Below are 17537 nucleotides of genomic sequence, written 5' to 3' on the forward strand. Positions count from 1 at the left end.
AAATATAAAAGGAGAAAGTCAAATTATCACTGTTTGATGATGTAATGATTCTGCATATAGAGAATCCAAAGATACCACCAAGAGGCTTAATGTAGTACAGTTATAGGATATGAAATCACCACACAAAAATTATTTGGACTTTTATATACTAAAGAAGAACTTGCTGAGAAACAAATTGTAAAAGCAATCTTATTTGCAATAGTCCACCTTCCCCTATACAATATGTTGGAATAAATTTAACCAAGAATGTGAAGGACCTCTGTGATGAAAATTACAAAACAGTAATGAAAGAAATTGAAGAATACACCAAAAATTGGAAAGATCTCTCTTAGAAGAATTAATATTTAAAATGCCTATATTACCTAAAGTGATTTATAGATTTAGTATAATCTCTGTTAAAATATAAATGACCTCATAGCATTAGAACAGTCCTGAAATTCATATGGAGTCACAAAATCCTTCGAACAGTTAAAGCAGTCTTGAACAAATACAACAAAGCTGGAGACATCACACAATACCAGATTTCAAGATACGCTACAGATCTATTGTAACCAGAACATCATGATACTGGCATAAAAAGGGACACATACCTCAGTGGAACAGAATAGAGATTAAGAAATGAGTCCATGTGGCTACAACCAGCTGATCTTTGACAAAGATGCCAAAAATATGTACCAGGTTAAGGACAGTCTCTTTAATAAATGGTGCAGCTAAAACTGGGTATCCATATGCAGGAGATTGAGAATTGATCCCTACAGCTTATCTCATATAAAAATGATTTCAAAATGGATGAAAGATCTAATTATAAGACTCCAAACTATGAAACTGCTAGAGAAAAACATAGGGGAGAATTCTCCAAAACATTGGCATGGGGAATGATTTTTTGGATAAGCTCCCAAAAGTACAGGCAACAAAAGCAAAAATAGACAAAGGGGATTATATCAAACCAAGAAGCTTCTACACAGCAAAGGAAACAACTAGTAGAGTGATAGAAGGAGAGAAAATATTTTCAAACTATTCATCCAACAAAGAATTAATATCCAGAATCTATAAGAAACTCAGAAAACTCAACAATAAAAAACCAAACACTGCAGTTAAGAGATGGGCAAGCAATCTGAATAAACCTTTCTTGGAAGAAATACAAATGGCCAACATTTACATGGAAAAATGCTCAGTATCACTAGCCATCTGATAAATGTAAATCAAAACCATGATGAGATATTATTTCATTCCAGTTAGAATGACTATTATCAAAAAGACAAATGCTATTGAGGCTGTGGAGAAAAGGGAACCTTTTCATACTGTTGGTGGGAATGCAGATTATTACAGCTATTATGGAGAAAAGTATGAAGGTTCCTCAAAAGACTTAAAATAGATATACCATATGATTCAGCTAGCCCACTTCTGGGTATGTATCGAAAGGAAATGCAATAAGCATATGAAACATATACCTGTATTATGTTGCTGTGCTATTCACAATAGCCAAAATATGGAATCAGTCTACATGTCCATCAGTGGATGAATATATATATATATACACGTACACACATCTTTTTTTATATATATAGATACACATACACACACACAAATTGAATATTAATCAACCGTAAAATAATCACATTTTCTCATTGCAGCAAAATAAGTAGGAGCAGAGATCATGATGTTAAGTGAAATAAGCCAGTTATGGACAAATACCATATGTTCTCTCTCATATGAGGAAGTTAAAAATATAGTAAATCTGAACTTAGAATAGCAGTAATTAGAGACTAAGGAGTGGTGAGGAGCTGTTGAGGGAGATTGGGTTACAAGTAGTAGAACACAATCAAAAGCAATAAATTCAGGTGTTCCATAGTATACAATAGGCTGACTCTAGTTCACAGTGATGTATTCTATACTGTATAAAAACTTGAATTGAGGAGCTGATAAGCTCCAAAAACAAGGAAATATAAGAAAGTGTGAAATGCTAGTTGCCCATATAGCAGCTGAAAAATTGTACTGTACCTAGAGAAATGTACAAGTATTTTATTTGTTAAATAGTGATTAAATAGGGCCGATGCTGTAGTGCAGTAGGTTAATCCTCTGCCTATGGTGCCAGTATCCCATATGGGCTCAGGTTCTAGTCCCTGCTCTTCCGATACAGCTCTCAGCTATGGCCTGGGAAAATAGTAGAAGATGGCCCAAGCACTTGGGCCCCTGCACCTGCATGGGAGACCTGGAAGAAGCTCCTGGCTCCTGGCGTCTGATCAGCCCTGCTCTGGCTGTTGGCAGCCATTTGGGGAGTGAACCAGCGGATGGAAGACCTTTCTTTCTGTCTCTCCCTCTCACTGTCTGTAATTATACTTCTCAAATAAATAAATAAACAAATATTTAAAATAAGAAATAATGATTAATGATTTAAATAATGATTCAAAAAGAAAAAAAAAGAAACGGTGACAGTGTGACTGATACAAGTAAAGAAGAAGTTGACATGCTGACCAGTGTAAAGCTACTAGCAATTGATAAATTCGCTGGAAACCTGACTTAAATTGTACCTGTAGCAGGGGAATTAGACCTCCTCCTTATCTCACACTTCATTAACATACACATGTAAACAAACCAATGAAACCAAAAGGCTTTTCCCTTTGCTCTCAGGCCCAACACAGCCTTTGATCTTATTAGCAGGAAGTACAGTGTTGATTTAGTGAACAGGAGAAAGAAGCCTCCTTTCACTCTAGTGGTGATAGAAGATTTGCTATACTTATGCTGGGAAAATAAGTTTCAGAAATTAAGCAATTTTTTAAAAAAGATTATTTATTTATTTGAAAGGCAAAGTTACAGAGAGGCAGAGGCAGAGAGGTCTTCCATCCGCTGGTTCACTCCCTAGATGACTTCAATGACCCGAGCTGCACCAGTCCAAAGCCAGGAGCCAGGAGCCTCTTCCAAGTCTCCCATGTGGGTACAGGGTCCCAAGGACTTGGGCCATCTTTTAGTGCTTTCCCAGGCCATAGTAGAGAGCTAGATTGGAAGAGGAGCAGCCAGGACTTGAACCAGCGCGCATATGGCATGCCGGCACTGGAGGTGGCAGCTTTACCCACTATGCCACAGTTCCTACCCCCAGCATTGTGTTTTTTTTTTTTTTTTTTGACAGGCAGAGTTAGTGAGAGAGAGAGACAGAGAGAAAGGTCTTCCTTCTGTTGGTTCACCCCCCAAATGGCCGCTGGCGCGCTGTGGCCGGCATGCTGTGCCGATCGAAGCCAGGAGCCAGGTGCTTCTTCCTGGTCTCCCATGCAGGTGCAGGGCCCAAACACTTGGGCCATCCTCCACTGCCTTCCTGGGCCACAGCAGAGAGCAGGACTGGAAGAGGAGCAACCGGGACAGAATCCGGCACCCCAATTGGGACAAGAACCCGGAGTGCCAGCGCTGCAGGCAAAGGAATAGCCAAGTGAGCCGCGGTGCCGGCCCCCCAGCATTGTGTTTTAAAGAATGTAAGTTGCAGCTAGAACATTATTTATGGAAAGCCCAAGATTTGTGAAGGTACATTAGTGAAACCTTCTGTGTGAATGAATCATAACTTTAATATTAACTGAAATCTTTTTAAAAAGATTTTTTCTGGGGCCAGTGCTGTGGCAGAGCGGGTAAAGCCACTACCTGCAGTGCCAGCACTCCATTTGGGTGAAGGTTCAAGTCCCAGCTGTTCCTCTTGCGATCCAGCTCTCTGCTATGGCCTGGGAAATCAGTGGAAGATGTCTCATGTACTTGGGCCCCTGCACCCGCATGGGAGACCTTGAAGAAGTTCCTGGCTCCTGGCTTCAGATCAGTGTAGCTCCAGTCTTTGTGGCTATTGAGGAGTGAACCACTGGATGTAAGACCTCTCTTTGTCTTTCTCTCTACCTCTGCCTCTCTGTAACTCTGCTTTTCAAATAAATAAACAATTAAAAAAATTTTTTTTTCTATTTATTTGAAAGGCAGGGTTGAAAGAGAGAGAGATATATATGTTGGTTCTTGCCCCAAATGAGCAATGGCCAGGACTGAAGCCAGAAGCCAGAGATTCCATCCTTGTCAGGGTATAGAGGCCAAAGTGCTTGGGGCCATCCTTCTGCTGCTTTCCTGGGCGCATTAGCAGCGAGCTGGATTTGAAGTAGAGCAGCCGGGACTCAACCAACGCCCATATGGGATGTGGGTGTTGTGGGCAACATCCAGCCTACAACAATGCAGCCCCCTATAATTAATCTTTATTATGAGAAGATATTACCTAGGAAACTTCCCTGACAATCATAGTCGAACCAGTCAACTTTGAATCTAAATTAAGAGCGGAAGAGACTAGAGAGATCATAATGTCAAATCCATAGGATGGACTTGTCTCTGTAGGCAGTGCCTAGAACACTGCCTGGCTTAGAAAAGCTGCTAGGTGAATGATTACTGAGTGAATAATTAGCTTGTATATTTTCTATTTTAAATTTAAAAACAGAACATTAATCATTTATTTATTGATTTATAAGCCTTTGAGGAAATAAATTTTTTTGATTGAGGCATCATTTCTGATACTTCTTTCTTGCTGACTGAGAAAGTTGCATAAAACACATGGCAGGGTATTCATTCATTGTCATGTTTCTTCAAGACATATTTAATGAGCATAAGAGAGTCCATTACATGTAAATTAACAATTCATTTAGTCAGTTGCTTATTCTTGGACATTTAAACTGTTTATAATGTTTGTGCTATTACAAATAAAGCTTCAATGAAGGAACTTTGCTTAAGCTGTTTTTTTTTTTTTTTTTTTTGTGGGGGTGGGAGTGGTGATGATAGTTCAACAAATAGCAGTTTAGAAAAGAGGATCTAGGAATTTGCTAGAAAATGAACTGGGATTATACAACTGTGAAGGTGAGATCAGAAGCCTCTGTGGTCAGACAGCTGGGATTCGTCAGCACAAATCATTCAACTCCTTGGGTATCCAGCTGCTTCTACATGTAGATAATATATAATCATGCATCTTTTCACATAAAGCCATCTTGCAATTTATGGTGGAACTGGCCATCATTTGTATTTGTCTTTTACTTTTAAGGATTCAGAGTCACTACAAGTGTTTCTGCCTCTTAATTGTGGCTTGAAGATTGTAAATGCATTTAAATCTTTACATGTGATTGGATTTATTTATGTTATTTTTATTCATGATTATTTCCTTCGAAACTTTTGGGTTTTTGCTTCTTCCTTTTCTTTTCTTTTCTTTTCTTTTCTTTTCTTTTCTTTTCTTTTCTTTTCTTTTCTTTTCTTTTCTTTTCTTTTCTTTCTTTCTTTCTTTCTTTCTTTCCTTCTTTCTTTCTTGTGTTTTTTTTTTTTTTTTGACAGGCAGAGTGGACAGTGAGATAGAGAGAGAGAGAGAGAGAGAGAAGGGTCTTCCTTTGCCGGTGGTTCACCCTCCAATGGCCGGTGCGCTGCGGCTGGCGCACCGCGCTGATTTGATGGCAGGAGCCAGGTGCTTTTCCTGGTCTCCCATGGGGTGCAGGGCCCAAGGACTTGGGCCACCCTCCACTGCACTCCCGGGCCACAGCAGAGAGCTGGCCTGGAAGAGGGGCAACCGGGACAGAATCTGGCGCCCTGACCGGGACTAGAACCCGGTGTGCCTGCGCCGCAAGGCGGAGGATTAGCCTAGTGGGCCGCAGCGACGGCAGGGCTTTTTCATTTTCAAAACTGTATACTACTACTTTCATACAATAGACTAATGTTACATAAGGACTAGCACAGTGCTGTCCATCCCATCTCCTTAAGTCACCGAGCGTTACCAGTGCACTCCTGAATCCCCTCTGCCATCCTCTCCTGATGCTGGCTTGAGGAAATCATCAGCCACAAAGTGGAATCTAGTGTTCCCTTGCTTCTCTTTGACAGTGCACTGCATGTGAATCTATCTCCAAACAGGATCTCATTAAGTTTACATATGCTGGGGCATTTGTCAGTAGTATCAGTTTGTATGTAAATATTACATCGGTCAACTCTTGGATTTATTAATTTTTTAAAAACTTTATTCCAGAATAATTTTAAATTTACAAAACAAAAATTGTGAAGTAGTACAGTTCGCACATAATCCACACCCAGAGTCCCCTACTGACACCATCTTTTATCAGTAGGGTATGGATGTCACAATTTTTAAGCCACACACAGTTTTCACTATTATTAACATCTCGTGTTAGTATAACATGTCTCACAATTAATGAACCACACCCAGCTTCCTCTAATTTTTTTTTTTTTTTTTGACAGGCAGAGTGGACAGTGAGAGAGAGAGACAGAGAGAAAGGTCTTCCTTTGCCGTTGGTTCACCCTCCAATGGCCTTCGTGGCCAGCGTGCTGCGGCCGGTGCACCGCGCTGATCCGATGGCAGGAGCCAGGTGCTTCTCCTGGTCTCCCATGGGGTGCAGGGCCCAAGCACTTGGGCCATCCTCCACTGCACTCCCAGGCCACAGCAGAGAGCTGGCCTGGAAGAGGGGTAACTGGGACAGAATCCGGAGCCCCGACCGGGACTAGAACTCTGTGTGCCAGAGCCGCAAGGCGGAGGATTAGCCTAGTGAGCCACAGAGCTGGCCTCCTCTAATTTTTTAATCCAAACTGCCTCTATCTCTCTCACCCTCCAGCCTCTAGTATTCAACATTTCTATTCACTTTTTTTTTTTTTAGCTCCGATGTGAGGGAGAACATGTGGTATTTGTCTTTTTGTGTCTGACTTATTTCACTTAACATGATATCTTCTAGCTCTATCTATTTTGCTGCAAATGACAGGACTTCATTCTTTTTTATGGCTGGATAGTACTCCATTGTGTATATATACCCCATTTTCTTTATCCGTTGATTTATCTTTTTTTATTTTTATTTATTTTATTATTTTTTTATTTTTATTTTTATTTTTTTGACAGGCAGAGTGGACAGTGAGAGAGAGAGACAGAGAGAAAGGTCTTCCTTTGCCGTTGGTTCACCCTCCAATGGCCGCCGCGGCCGGCGCGCTGCGGCCAGCGCACCGCGCTGATCCGATGGCAGGAGCCAGGAGCCAGGTGCTTTTCCTGGTCTCCCATGGGGTGCAGGGCCCAAGCACCTGGGCCATCCTCCACTGCACTCCCTGGCCACAGCAGAGAGCTGGCCTGGAAGAGGGGCAACCGGGACAGAATCCGGCGCCCCAACCGAGACTAGAACCCGGTGTGCCGGCGCCGCTAGGCAGAGGATTAGCCTAGTGAGCCGCGGCGCCAGCCCCGTTGATTTATCTTTTGATTTGCCTACCCATGGTTCGTTTGTTTCATTACTTCATAATACTTGATTATGTAATGATAACATAATTACTCTTTTGCTGATGAGAATTCCAGTTTTTGTTTGTGCTTTTACAAACAACCTTGCTATGAACATTTTTCTGGACATATCTTAGCATATGTGTAAAAGAGTATAGCCACACATCTCTCTTTTGCTTAGTGTTTACCTGGTCCACATTTTTAATGCTTTTAGTCCCAGGGTATCTGTGTTCTAATGATTTCTTATAAGTAACAAATGCTTAGACTTTTTAAAATACCATCTTTTTAACTTGAAAGTGTAGTTTTTTTGCACTTAAAGTTAATATATTTTCTCTCGTTAGTCAATTTTGGCTGCAGTGATGCTGTGTAACATGTGCAGATTTTCAGCGCCATGCAACCACAGACATTTATTTCTGGATCACAGGTCTGTAGTCTGCTGAGTTTGGCTGGATTTGGCTGTAAGCTGTTGGTTGGCCTCAGTTGTGTGTCAGATGTCTACTCAGTCTGGGCCCACAGCTGTCTGGGGCACGAGTGTGCAGGAGGGTGCGGGCACACTCAGTGCTCTTAAAACCCCCTCTCAGAACTCTCTTCCACCTACAATCCAACAAGGTGTATGACTACACCAAATCCACAGTGCCTGGGAAATGAGATTCAAGCCAGATCTGACAGGAATATTCCAGTGTATCTTATATATGAAATTGTGGGTTTATATATATTATACATACATATGTATTGTACGTAGACAAATTAATTTTTCTCTTGGGTGCTATGAAAACTAGAAAATAGGATTCTTCTCCTCCTCTTCCTCTTCTTCTACTATCCCCCCCCCCCCCACGCCTCCTTCCTTGGATTAGGGGAAGAGAAGGGGCATCTGAACATTTGGTCTTGTGTGTTACTGGACTGCCTTGTTGCTTGAAGGGTTTGGTAGACTACTTTGAAATTAGGTGGGAGGATCGACATTTTAAAACTGTGATGAGCATAAATTTTTTTTAAGATTCATTTTTCATTTATTTGAAAGAGTTAAAGAGGAAGAGGGACAGAGAGAAATCTTCCATCCATTGGTTTTACTCGCAAATGGACACATGGCTTGGGCTGGGCTAGGCTCAGAGCCAGGAGTCTGGAGCTTCTTCTGCTTGGGCCATCCTCTGCTGCTTTCCCAGGCACATTTGCAGGGTGCTGGATCAGAAGTAGAGCAGCCGGGTCTCGAACCAGCACCCATATGGGATGCCGGCATCGCAGGCAGGGGCTTAAGCTGCTATGCCACAGTGCTGGCCCCCATAAATAATCTTAAATGACTAAAGTTGTAAGTAGTTCATTGTTGTTTTTAAGAACTAATCCATGCCATTTTATGTTAATTGTAATACATGTATTGTTGCACATTTGTAAACTGTAAAATTTATACGCATTTATTACCTCAGATAGTAAGATATAAGTTCATATGTATAAGTTTGTTTTCCTAGTGTTTTTGAGGTTACTGTTTTTAGTGCTGAGAAAACTCTTGCTGTCTTAACTCCACTCCTTGAAAAGTATTTATTAGACTTCTTACGGTTATGGATAGAAGGGCATTCCGTAGTATGAGGTGCTTTGATATTACCATTTAGGAGTTTTAAATTTAAGGTAAAATTTATTTTGGTATAAATATGAACAAGGAAAACAGTCTTGGTCAGAGATCAGACAAGTACAGATCAGTGCCCTCCTAGGTCATCTGTGAGCATTCAATCTGTTTTGTGTATTTGCAACACAGGACTGCCTTTCCTTGTCATCATCTAGTGCACGCCAGGTCTGCATGTTCTACCTCAGATCCCAGGGAGGGGAAACACATCTAACAGACTCCCTCAAGCACCAGCAAGAAAGTGTACTTATCCTGAGTTACTTTCATCATATATTCCAAAACTGACATGCGGATTATATGTTGTTTTAGATTTCCCATAGAACTCATTTCCTTTGGGATAATTATGTTATCTGGAAATAGAATTCGTTTGCTAGTGTACAGATAAAGCAAGCATGTGGGATGGAGGTCAGGTGATAACGTGGCAGTGCTGTGATTATATGCTGCTGCTAATTACAGTGTGTGTACCATGCTGTGCATGCAAATGCTGATGCAGTCTGTTTTCACTTTGCAAATGTCCAGTTCTCGTGGATATTATACTACACTAGTAAAGTGTCCAGATGGGGCAAGCATTATTTTTCCAAACAACATTGCCTTAACTTTGATTCAAAAATAGAAGTCTTAGTATTATTCTCTTTTCTTAATTGGTTAAGAAAATAAAGAAACCTGGGCCAGTGTTGTGGCACAGTAGGTAAAGCTGCCGCGTGTGACTCTGGCATCCCATATGGGCACTGGTTTGTGTCCTTGCTGCTCCACTTCTGACCCACCTCCTGCTAATGGGCTGGCAAAAGCAATGGAAGATGGCCCAGATGTTTGGGCCCATGCTCCCCACTAGGGAGACCAGGGTGAAGTTCCTGGCTCCTGGCTTTAGCCTGGCCCAGCCCTGGCTCTGTGGCCATCTGGGAAGCGAACCAGTCAATGGAAGATCTCTTTGTCTCTGTAGCTCTGACTTTCAAATAAATAAATATTAAAAAAAAAAAAAAAACACACACCAAGAAAACAATCATTACTTGTGATTACAAGGAGTAGCCTGTTAGTTTGTAAAGCATGAGATAGCATGAAGTAATACAAGTGTAAATTTTGTACCTGATCTTAATTTATCTCTGGAATTTTTTTTTAAAGATTTATTTTATTTATTTGAAAGTCAGAGTTACACAGAGAGAGGAGAGGCACAGAGAGAGAGATCTTCCATCTGCTGGTTCACTCCCCAATTGGCTACAACGGCTGGAGCTGCACCGATCTGATCCGATCCGATCTGAAGCCAGGAGCCAGGAGCCTCCTCCAGGTCTTCCCATGTGGGTGCAGGGGCCCAAGGACTTGGGCCATCTTCTGCTCTCCTGGGCCATAGCAGAGAGCTGGATTGGAAGTGGAGCACCTGGGACTCAAATCGGTGCCCACATGGGATGCTGGCACTGCAGATGGTGACTTTACCTGCTACGCCACAGTGCCGGCCTTTGGAATTTTATATTTTAGATTTAGGCAGGCATTTGTGCATCTATGATTATGTTCAAATATATTTATGCTTCATTCCAATAGGAAGATTTGTAATGTAAATCTCAGCAAAGGGTTACTTTTATGTTAATAATATAAGGTGGTATTTTATGTTACACTCTGAACTGTTGAACAAACACAGAATTTTACATGAAGTGTTTACCAAGCATATTTTTAAAATATATAGAAAAGAGTGCCTTAAAACGAAACCTACCTGAAATGATTGGGTAAGGCTAGTGTGTTGTGAGACTGTTTTTCTTTCTACTTTGTCGTTGTTAACCATGTTTTTTTCCACAATGAATCTGTTTTATTCTTATGATAGATAAAGTGGCCATTATTAGAGAAAGACTATAGCAATAACTTTAGTGATCTTTATTTGCTGACTTACATAAGTCATTTATATGCAGTCAAAAGAGATTGAGCAGATGTGATGTGCTGTATTTGCCCTAGATGGAGTGCTTTCTAAGATTTTGTTTAGCAGTGGAGAAGACTCATGAATAAGTTTCTGTGTGATAATTACTTTATCCATGTTATTTCCTGTTTTTTTTTTTTTTAATTTATTTATTTATTTGAGTGTCAGAGTTACACACAGAGAGGAGAGGCAGAGAGAAAGAGAAGTCTTCCATCTGATGGTTCACTCCCCAGTTGGCCACAAGGTCCAGAGCTGTGCTGATCCAAAGCCTGAAGCCAGGAACTTCCTCCCTGTCTCCCACACAGGTGCAGGGACCCAAGGACTTGGGCCATCTTCTACTACTTTCCCAGGCCACAGCAGAGAGGTGTATTGGCATCCCATATGAGCACTGGTTCAAGTCCCAGCTGCTCCACTTCCAATACAGCTCTCTGCTGTGGCTTCAGACTTCCTTCTGGAAGTAGTGGAAAAGTTTTGAGGCAAAATTATTCCTCACTTCTTTTTAGAGAACTTTATTTTAAAGGTAGGGTTTTTTTTTTTGTTTTTTTTTTTTTTTTTAAATACTGTTTTTTTCTCTGTTTCCTGACTAGGACATGTATTCCTCTGAGAAACCTTGTACAGATTTTGGTGTAATATCTGATTGGGACAGCATCTGGAGACATTTCCAGTCATGAGTGAGTATGCTTTTTTGTTTCATTTCAGTTATCTCGGAGCATTTGCAGTGTTGTGCTTACAAAAAGAAAAGATGTGTTACTGGGCAAATTGGAATTACGTTATTTCTTCAGAGGCTGACTCTAATCTGATGTCACCCGATACTGTGCACTTGTCTCTATGGAAAAAAAGAGTTAAGTTCCAGTTGTTCTAAGACGGTAGATGTGGTTGATGAAATCTGCCGTTAGTTTTTTGGTTGATTTTGTTCTGTTACCTAAAATTTTCTGTTGTCTACCCATTGGAGGATGACTCTTTAAAAGTAGGAGCAGGGAACATTGCATGTGACCATAGTTAGAGGTTTCACTGTGTGAAATTTAGTAATTGTGTAACATGGGTTAATGTTATATTTAATTAAAAGAATTCCAGTGTTTTTATTAATGTCTTTGATAGAACGAAGAATGCAGGCTCTTTTGGACTTAACCAAATTTGATGCAGATTTTTTCTTAGTTCATAAAGGCATCTTATATGTAATATTTTCTATCCATTCCTTTCTACTTCTGCTTGTAAATGGAGAATGAGATTTTACTATTTTGTGTTAACTGTTTATTTTTAGAGGGTAAGGAAGGAATTGAAATTTCACCCAAACTAGTATCTTACAGCAGTTTTGAAATACAGATTTGCTGATTATGGAAAGTTTGGGATGGAATGAACATTTCCACAATGGAATAGAATGTTAGAAGACTTAAAATTTTTCACATAATATTTATATTGATTGTATTTACCTTAATATGAAGTAGGGCAGCTTTGCTCATCACTTTAAGTAAGTAGGTAGTTGATAATGGAAATGAAGCTGTTTAAAACCTTTGAGTGCGTTCTACTGAGAGTAGTATTGCAAATGATCTTTAATTTTTCAGTGGTATACTCTTGTGATTCACTTTGAATAAACAAAGATGGTTGCTACATGGGTTCAAATACAGATTAAGAAAGAAGCAGCTTTGTTGTTTCTGCTCCATTCATATGAAATTTTGTGATACTATTTGTTTACTGTAAAGTGCTCACTACTGAAGGTGGTGATGAGTTCATGAAAATTATGAGAATGTTTAAATCTGGAAAATTAACAAAATTTTATTTTATTTATATATATTTTAAAGATTTATTTTTTTTTTCGGAAGGAAGAGTTACAGAGAGGCAAAAGGCAGAGAGACAGAGAGAGAGAGAGAGAGATCCAGAGGTCTTCCATCCACTGTTTCACTCCCCAAATAGCCGCAGCTACTGGAGCTGGGCCATTTCGAAGCCTGGGTCTCCCACATGGGGCCCAAAGACTGGGGCTGTCTTTCACTGCTTTCCCAGGCTGTAGCAGAGAGATAGATCCTAAGTGGAGCAGCCAGGACTTGAACCAGTGCCCATATGAAATGCTGGCACTGCAGGTGGTGGCTTTACCTACTATGCCACAGAGCCGACCCCCAAAATTTTATTTTGTAATTTTGGTAGAAATTACACTTATACAGATGTGAGTTCTTTAAAGACAGGTGCCCTGTCCAATGTCTTTCATGAACTTTTGTGTTTGATAAAATTTATTCTGTGTTGCTGCCCTTGAAAAGTCAGCCCTGCCAGTTAAGCAGTTAATACCTTGTGAACCACATGGCATTTCTTATGTTTAAATTACAGTGGTTGTATTCTATTTGCAAGATTTTTAATTGGTTCTTCTCTGTATCAGTTTTTTTTCATTTCTGCTTATTTATAGTTATTTGGCCCCTTTTTATTATTTTACCTCTGTGAATCTTTTAAATGCTTATTTTAACGTGTTCTTCAGATCATTTGATAATTTAAAAATTTGTCTATAATGAATTTATGTTGTGATGGTTGATATTGTGTTTTCGTAATGTTCTGTAAATTTGCAGGCACATTCCAATAGAGGCTTTTTTTTTTCCTTTGTCCTGTGTCTCCCTCTGTATTTATTTTTGTGATTTTCCCTGCTGGTCTAGCAGATTTGTAGTTGTTTCTGCCTGGCTTTGGTGATCACAGATCAGAATCAGGTCTGTGTTGGTGGATCAGAGCCCCAGCCCCATGGGGACGCTGGGGACATCACAGATTTAGTCACTGAGTCAGCTGGCATTAGGTCAGCACCTTTCTATAAGCTGAAGTCTCAGTGCAGTTAGCAGAAGTCTTTTTCAATCTACTTTCATAACTGAAGACTGCCATCTCAGCCACTGGTTTTAAGCAAAGAGCTTGGCTACCCACCCTGCTTCATCTGACACAGTTTTAGGGGTAACTGTGCTTCTTCCAGATAAGGGCCTGAGTCCAGTCAGCTTTTGGGTTCAGCTTGCCTCATGCTTTGTGTTACTGTTAGATCTATGGAAATGTTTAACATGTTTTAGGGGCATAGCTATGTCACTTTAGTGATTTGTTTTCACATTTTGTCTGTTATTTTGCTGTGTTTGTTGTGAAGAAAGGAGAGCAGTGCCAGAGGTGGGGGTGTGTTAACTGCTGGTATTAGAAGAGCATCCAGACTCCTTATTTTATATTTAAGATTCTGTTTTTACAGCTTCTGCTCAGTTCCCCAGTTCCTAAAGCTCTTCAGTGTCATCTGTGTACCACTTCTGTGCCGGGTGAGCCCCGCTGTACTTCTGTGTAGCACTCTGCTTGCCTCATTCTAGTTCCTTGCTATTATACTATGCAGCATCTGCTTATATGTTTTTAAGGGCAAAGACTACTTTATTGCTTGTATCAAACACTGCTCCTGGTACTTAATAGGTGCTAAATATTGCAGAGCCATGGGTGTTCCCAAGTAATTTTCATAGTATGTGGTTAAAAGAATTGAAAACTATTCTATATGTCATTATTTTTAGGTGAAATGTGAGCTGTTTCATGAGAATGTATGTGTGTATAGAGGGTGGCATAGGATAATGTGTTCCAGGGGGTGGAGCAGTGTGGGAAAAGCATGAAGGTCTGACTTCACGTAGGTGTTTCTAAGTAGACATCCTGGATTCTAGAAATGGGAAGGGAGATTGAAAAAGCTGGAGGAGACCAAATCAGGACCCAAGTCATTTATATCCTAGGAAGTTTGGACCGTATCCTGTAGGGATTAAGGAGCTAGTATTAGAAGATTTCAGTTAGGGGAACACCTTACTAAGATTTTACTCTGAAAAAATTATTCTGACAGACATTTTGGTTAGATGTCAATTAAAAAGACGGATTACACATGCAGTATTTGCTTCTTTTAACTTTGTCTTAGTTTTCACTTCTTTTCATGTTCCCTTTAAATCAGATTGAGTTACAGTTTCTTTTTCTTGCCAATCTGATGATTTTCTTTAGCACAATAAATTGTTTTTAAGCAGACCACTGTAATAATAGGTTAGTGAGTATTGTAACAGACCTGTATGCAGCAGTTCCTAGGGAATTATAAGTCCTCCTCCTCCCCGCCCCTGAAAGTGGGAACTTAGTATATGCAGAATTCCTGTTTTGGGAAAGAAAATAGAAGTACAGTTAAACAGTGGGATTATATGTCATTAAAGTTAAGACAGAGTTTACAAATCTAAAATTTGGGTGAGAATAATGGGTTACTAATTTTTTTTCCTTAGTATTTCTCTGTAGATTAAAAGATTAGATACTTATGTGTATGAATGGATTTACCTATGAGGATTTCTCAGCTCTTTGCAGGTAATGAAACACAGAACTTGGTAGTAGTTGTTCAGCGCGTGGGAGAAACTGGTGAAGCTTGGAGGTGTCTGGCTCTGATATCTACTTTGAAAGCTGAGGGAATCAGTTTTTCTGCTTACCCAGACCATTCTTGAACCAGTAGATAAGTTGTCCCAACTATAAGGCCTATGAAATTTATAAATGCTTATGTTTTTCAGTTTCTATTCTAGCTGATATTTAGCCTTTCAAATTCTGAGGTTGAATATGTATTTTGTACAAAGTGTGTTTAGATGATGCTACTATGTTCTTGCATCTTTTATTTGGGGATGGTTTGCTACAATCCACAGAATATCTTTTGGTTTTCAATAAACTGTTCTTATTTTCCTACATGTGCATACTTTGCAGTGTTTCACACTTACCAGATTCATTCATTTTATTTATGAGATAGTAACAAAGATGAAATAAAGTCGTTATACTTGAAGTGTGGTCGTAATTTGAAATCAATCTCTTAGATCTTTAGTGGAGATTGTAATAACAAGGGAAGTTTATGTGAAAAGGAAATGTTAAACTAAATAATGATTATTTTGATGTAATATGTTTTCAAAAAGCCAAGAAAAAAAAAGTGATTAATGAAGATGCTACTTTATTTTCTTTTTGTCAGGGTGGACTGATCCTTTTGGGATTTACAGTTAAAGTTATCTTTGCAAAATTATTATAGTTAATTCATCATGCAAAAGTTATAAGAATCTAACTTTGCTTTCTTTTTTTTAATATTTTTTTTACCAGAAACCTTTTATTTAAGGAATACAAATTTGCTGCATTTCATAAATACCACCTTAGGAACATAGGATTCTTCCCTTCCGTCCCTGCCCTCCCACTCTTTGAATATTCTTTCATTGGTTCCGTTTCCCCAATACCAGGGAAGTTTTGCTCTGTAACGAGGCCTGTGATGTTATTCCTAAGGGGGCCTTTCTGGATGTGAATTGTCTTCTTCCAAGTGGACAATTTAGGAGTGAATCTGGTAAGTTGCAGTGTTTGATCCTGCCCTTTGGCCTAAATAATGGAATGAATTTTTTGAGGTCACATGTGGGTATGAAGCATTTCTCACTCAGCTGCAGAAAAGTAACTGGCAGTGAGTAATGTGGGATGTGGTATAACAGAATAGCAGTAGAGATCTTGACGCACTGGAGCAGTGCACTAAAAGTCCATGCAGCAGTGAAGAACAATTTGCTTCAACATTTGTTAGAGCAGGTAATATAAATGATTGAATAGATTACTGAGTCCCACCGTGGTGGCATAAAGTTTCTTCTAAATCTTAGGTAAAAAAAATCCTCCTGTAAGTAATAGGAGATTTTTACTAAGTATTGGCTAAAAATTCTCTCTAGGAAATAGCCTATATATATATTTGTTTATTTTACAAACCCTCGTGTCGAGGGCTGACTTTCAATAGGTCTCAGCTAGGGAGCTGCTCTGCTACGTACAAAACCCTGACCAGAAGCAGGTTGTCTATGAATGGTTTAGCGCCAGGTTCCCCACAAGTGAGCATTGTGTGATTGCATGACGGATGAGATGGTGCCCCGTCTCTCCCAGGATGAAGGGCTCTCAGCACCTGACCCTGGTCCTCACATGCAACGTGGGGCTCGGTGGGCTGCTGGCAGGAACTGCTGAGGACCAGGAAATAGCCTATTTAGATATATATCCTGTTTTATGGAAATAACTATATACCTCAGAAGTTGGCTGAAACAAAGCAAATTTAAGTTGAGCTGAATATTAAATACAGCTATATTGTTGCTGGTGTTGTGGTGTAGTTGGTAAAGCTGCCGTCTGTTACACCGGCATCCCTTGTGGGCCCTGGTTTGTGTCACTGCTGCTCTACTTCCAATCCAGCTCCCTGATAATGGCCTGTGAAAAGCTGTAGAAGGTGGCCCAACATTTAGGCCCCTGGCACCCACATGGGAGACTTAGATGAAGCTCCTGGCTCCTGGTTTTGTCTTGGGTTAGCCCTGGCTGTTGGCGGCTATCTGGGGAGTGAAACAGTGGATGAAAGATTGCTCTCTCTGTAGCTCTTTTAAATAAATAAATAAGAAGCCTTTTTAAGAAAAATACACTGTGTCATTTAATGGAATCTTAAAAGAAATGTGTAAGTGTATTTAGTATTCCTTTGTTATATTGAGACTTATGTTTGAGAAATTTAAATTTTTCAGTGTCAAACATTCTTTTTTTTTTTTTTTTTTCTTTAAAGATTTATTTATTTGAAAGGCAGAGTTAGAGAGAGGGAGAGATCATCCCTCTGCTAGTTCACTCCCCAGGATTGCTTCAGTGGCCCGGGCTGGATCAGGCTGAAGCCAGGAGCATCATGCTGGTCTCCCACTTCGGGTGGCAGGGTCCCAGGCACTTGGACCATCTTTGGATAATTTCCCAGGCACATTAGAGGGAGCTGGATTCCAGGTGAATCAGCTGAGACTGGAACCTGTGTCCATATAGGGTGCCAGCAC

General features: G+C 40.0%; 1 protein-coding gene across 1 annotated transcript in view; it reads left to right on the top strand.

Moving 5' to 3' along the window:
* The window catches only part of USP6NL (USP6 N-terminal like), a 190295-nt gene that overhangs the window by 14739 nt on the left and 158019 nt on the right, over positions 1-17537 (top strand). Inside the window, exon 2 of the mRNA XM_051821561.2 lies at positions 11343-11426. Within this exon, the coding sequence (XP_051677521.2) occupies positions 11423-11426 (4 nt within the window). The 5' untranslated portion in view covers positions 11343-11422. The remainder of the gene's footprint in view (positions 1-11342; positions 11427-17537) is intronic.

This window comes from Oryctolagus cuniculus, chromosome 13 (genome assembly GCF_964237555.1).
Source record: "Oryctolagus cuniculus chromosome 13, mOryCun1.1, whole genome shotgun sequence".
Classification (NCBI taxonomy): Eukaryota; Metazoa; Chordata; class Mammalia; order Lagomorpha; family Leporidae; genus Oryctolagus; species Oryctolagus cuniculus.